The following is a 4819-nucleotide window of genomic DNA, read 5'->3' on the forward strand; positions in this document are numbered from 1 at the left end:
CACCTCCCCCTCTGGTCTCTGGTCTTGACTCAGTCTCACCTCCCCTCTGGTCTTGACTCTGTCTCACCTCCCCTCTGGTCTTGACTCTGTCTCACCTCCCCTCTGGTCTTGACTCTGTCTCACCTCCCCCTCTGGTCTTGACTCTGTCTCACCTCCCCTCTGGTCTTGACTCTGTCTCACCCCCCCTCTGGTCTTCGGTCTTGACTCAGTCTCACCTCCCCTCTGGTCTTGACTCTGTCTCACCTCCCCTCTGGTCTTGACTCTGTCTCACCTCCCCCTCTGGTCTCTGGTCTTGACTCTGTCTCACCTCCCCCTCTGGTCTTGACTCTGTCTCACCTCCCCTCTGGTCTCTGGTCTTGACTCTGTCTCACCTCCCCCTCTGGTCTTGACTCTGTCTCACCTCCCCCTCTGGTCTTGACTCTGTCTCACCTCCCCGATGGTCTTGACTCTGTCTCACCTCCCCCTCTGGTCTCTGGTCTTGACTTTGTCTCACCTCCCCTCTGGTCTTGACTCTGTCTCACCTCCCCCTCTGGTCTCTGGTCTTGACTCTGTCTCACCTCCCCGATGGTCTTGACTCTGTCTCACCTCCCCCTCTGGTCTCTGGTCTTGACTTTGTCTCACCTCCCCTCTGGTCTTGACTCTGTCTCACCTCCCCTCTGGTCTTGACTCTGTCTCACCTCCCCTCTGGTCTTGACTCTGTCTCACCTCCCCTCTGGTCTTGACTCAGTCTCACCTCCCCTCTGGTCTTGACTCTGTCTCACCTCCCCTCTGGTCTTGACTCTGTCTCACCTCCCCTCTGGTCTCGGTCTTGACTCATTCTCACCTCCCCCTCTGGTCTTGACTCTGTCTCACCTCCCCCTCTGGTCTCTGGTCTTGACTCTGTCTCACCTCCCCTCTGGTCTTGACTCTGTCTCACCTCCCCCTCTGGTCTTGACTCTGTCTCACCTCCCCCTCTGGTCTCTGGTCTTGATTCTGTCTCACCTCCCCTCTGGTCTTGACTCTGTCTCACCTCCCCCTCTGGTCTCTGGTCTTGACTCTGTCTCACCTCCCCCTCTGGTCTTGACTCTGTCTCACCTCCCCCTCTGGTCTTGACTCTGTCTCACCTCCCCTCTGGTCTTGACTCTGTCTCACCTCCCCTCTGGTCTTGACTCTGTCTCACCTCCCCCTCTGGTCTTGACTCTGTCTCACCTCCCCTCTGGTCTCGGTCTTGACTCTGTCTCACCTCCCCCTCTGGTCTTGACTCTGTCTCACCTCCCCCTCTGGTCTCTGGTCTTGACTCAGTCTCACCTCCCCTCTGGTCTTGACTCTGTCTCACCTCCCCTCTGGTCTTGACTCTGTCTCACCTCCCCTCTGGTCTTGACTCTGTCTCACCTCCCCCTCTGGTCTTGACTCTGTCTCACCTCCCCTCTGGTCTTGACTCTGTCTCACGCCCCCTCTGGTCTTCGGTCTTGACTCAGTCTCACCTCCCCTCTGGTCTTGACTCTGTCTCACCTCCCATCTGGTCTTGACTCAGTCTCACCTCCCCTCTGGTCTTGACTCAGTCTCACCTCCCCTCTGGTCTTGACTCTGTCTCACCTCCCCCTCTGGTCTTGACTCTGTCTCACCTCCCCTCTGGTCTTGACTCTGTCTCACCTCCCCTCTGGTCTTGACTCAGACTCGATTTGCTCTGGTCGTTGTTTTCAATCGGTCTCGCTTTAAGTGGTCTTGAACACAACACTGGCTAGCGCAGTAGCTAACTAGCGTTAGCGCAATGACTGGAAGTCTATTGGTATCTACTAGCGTTACGCTAGTTAGCATTGGCTCACGAAACTTTAAACTTCATACTGGACACCGAACAATGGTGTGGTGTGTATCAACATTTGATGCTCAGATTTCAGAAATATCAGACTCTGCTTTGCTGTGTGTTGGGTTATATGAGAAGTGACTTATTTGGGGGAATGAATCATATAGCCAGATTTCTGTTTATTGAAAGTTACATATCTTGAAAACTTGATGGCTGACATGCTAAACATTTCGGGAATATGTCAACAATGGACTAATGAAACAAATACCAAAATATTGATTTTATACCCCTGTCAGCAACGGGTGTGGTTGAAATAGCCAAATAGACTAATTTGAAGGGGTACATACTTTTGTATATATAGTGTATTTTCCATAAACAAAAATATTGTATCTTCAGCTAGTTTACAAAACCCGAAAAAAAATGACAAATACGAAACGTAGGGTAATCAAAGAAATAGCGAACATAGAAGCGATCTACCTCTTATTGACCTTGCTTTCAACGACAGTTACATATCTATAACTATATTTCTTTGTGAATTTGGTTACATGTTCGAGCTTCGAACAAAACTAATTACACCACATAGTCTACTGCCTATTTCACGAACTGAAGTTTTGCAGAGAGAGAGAGATAAATTGTAAATAAGCTTTGGCAATATGTACATTGTTACGTCATGCCAATAAAGCAAATTGAATTGAATTGAATTGAATTGAGAGAGCGAGAGAGGAAGGGGAATCTGATATTGTATGGGACCCACATTTTACGAAGTGAAAAGCTGTCTTATTGATCATTCACTGTAAAGAAGATGCTGAAATAGCCTATTGATATTGAACGCATGGTCGCATGACATTTACGAATGGTTTTACAAAAAGACAATGGAAGATTTCGAAAGTCAAAAGAAATGTCAAAAGATAAAACTTATTTCAACCAACCTTGTATTGGTGCAGTCATTGTAGAGTGCCTCGAAGTCTCGCCTGGAGATTAGTTTACAGCGGTTTACTCCCGGTTGAATAGCGCCGAGTCCTCGCAGGACACGTACCTGCTCCACCGTACACACAACCGGACATATATCCAGGCGTTTCAGCTTGGTGTAAACGGTATGAAGCCCGCCGACGAGGTGTTTTAGGAAGAGATCGAAAACTTGGGGTAGACAAATCAACTCGTCCTGTCCTCCGACGCTGAAAGAGGCAACTTTTATTCCGTGTACATCCACCATTCTGCTCTCACTGGTTGTGGTCGCAGTGGTGGTGGAAATGACTCGATCTCCAGACACCGGAGTGTTGTTGAATCCCAAGGCGCAGGATGGGAGTCCTGAGCCCGATAGGAAGGGGTTGAGGAGTCCCAAGGTGGTGAGCCGCAGGGATGGGGAGTCTTGATGAGGGCTGGTGGTTGTGGGGGTGTAAAACGGGTCGGAGCAGAATAGTCCCCCAGAGGAAGGTTCTCCTGGGTCGGGTGAGAGGACAGGAGGGGTTGCAGAGACTGCCACGGTGGTAGTCATGGTCACTCTCACTTTCTCTCCCCTCGCTCCCACCAGCGCTTATTCTTCTCTCGCTCTCCTCCCCCTCTTTATTCTCTTTCTTTCACTTGTTCCTCTCTCTCGGTTTCCTACGCTCTCTCTCTAGTTGGAGAACAGACAGTATGTGATCTATCGGTCCTGTCGGTCCTTTCTGTCCTGTCCGTGAGCGAATCGTTTCCCCCTCTGATCTTTGTGCCAGCCCTCTGCTCAATTTATTACGATTGACAGCTCTCCGCACCAATCAAAAGAGACTATTGGTGAGATCGAGGTATTTCATTGGCGCTCTGAAAGATACATTTATATTTCTCGTCACAGAGGGCGGGGCTATAGGCTAACTGACAGTTTTCTCATGCGCGACGCGCGACACACTGAGCAACTTTCTCGTAATGTACCGGAGCTCTGGGCCCAGTTCCCCCCCCCCCCCCCCCCCCAGATAGTGATGACATTCAGGCTTACGAAGGTTTTAATACGCATCTTTCCAACAATGGCTGAAGATGCAACATGCATTTCTCAAATCACCACTAAGTGCAACTGTTGGAGCAGGTGTCAATACCGTATAACTGAAACCAAGCAGCTTTCTCCATTCAAATCATACCCTGAAGAATTATAATTAACCAAGCAGCTTTCTCCATTCAAATCATACCCTGAGGAATTATAATTATTTCAGCTCCTATTACCACCACCTATGGCTGCAAATATTGAGGTGGGGTGTTTTAATGCTTACTGAATACAAATGCACTAAAATCACCAATTTGGCACATAATTGCGCACATTAGATTACACATCAATACCTATATTGAGACAAGTTACAGATAGTAGACTACAAGTAGTAAAATATAAGTACATTGATTGAATATGAAATATATTGCAATATGATTGAAATAGGCCTATACGCTTACTGTTTACATTTGAATGCAGTCGTTTCATTTGAAACATCGCTTGTTTGTATCGATTGCCAAAGAACTTGTATTTCTATTCAAATTTGTTCTGAAGCTATCGGCGGTCACAAAGAGATGGATAAACCATGTAAGTCTTTGTTTAGCGGATATCTGTGTATAAAATGACAAGCGGAAGGGCAAAAAAAAAGCATCTGACGATGCACTTAGCGGTTCTACAAGTGGTCTGACGCAGGCGTTAGATCATTACGAGCGTATTCAAGTGCAATGTCAATAACGATGGTTTTTGGGAACTGCTCGCATATTTAACGACGCTCCTATGAAGGTTTTATCGATGAATTTAGCCTTAAAATGCTTAAATTGGGAAACAGGGCCCTGGACGTCTTAACGGGACGGTTAACCGTCTCTCTTTCTCTCGACTCCCCTGCGTGAGCGGCCAGTCAAGCGAGCTCCGGCGGCAAGGGGCCAAAGGGGAACGAATCACACACCGCCCATTGTGCGGCTGTTTTGGAAATCTGACAGTAGGTTATCAAGGGAGAGAGGGGGGAGGAGGAGAGAGAGAAGAGAGAGAGACTGGCAAACATTAAAAAAAGAAAGCAGGTGAAGAGATTGTTGGGAGGACAGAGA

General features: G+C 48.3%; 1 protein-coding gene across 1 annotated transcript; it reads right to left on the reverse strand.

Moving 5' to 3' along the window:
• Window positions 1-1594: 1594 nt before the first annotated feature.
• LOC129835810 (dachshund homolog 2-like) lies at window positions 1595-3467 on the reverse strand. The gene has a single exon (XM_055901588.1). It carries the CDS (start codon window positions 3276-3278, stop codon window positions 2685-2687), a length of 594 nt encoding a protein of 197 aa, XP_055757563.1. The 5' UTR covers window positions 3279-3467; the 3' UTR covers window positions 1595-2684.
• Window positions 3468-4819: the final 1352 nt, after the last annotated feature.

The sequence above is a fragment of the Salvelinus fontinalis genome, chromosome 36 (genome assembly GCF_029448725.1).
Source record: "Salvelinus fontinalis isolate EN_2023a chromosome 36, ASM2944872v1, whole genome shotgun sequence".
Classification (NCBI taxonomy): Eukaryota; Metazoa; Chordata; class Actinopteri; order Salmoniformes; family Salmonidae; genus Salvelinus; species Salvelinus fontinalis.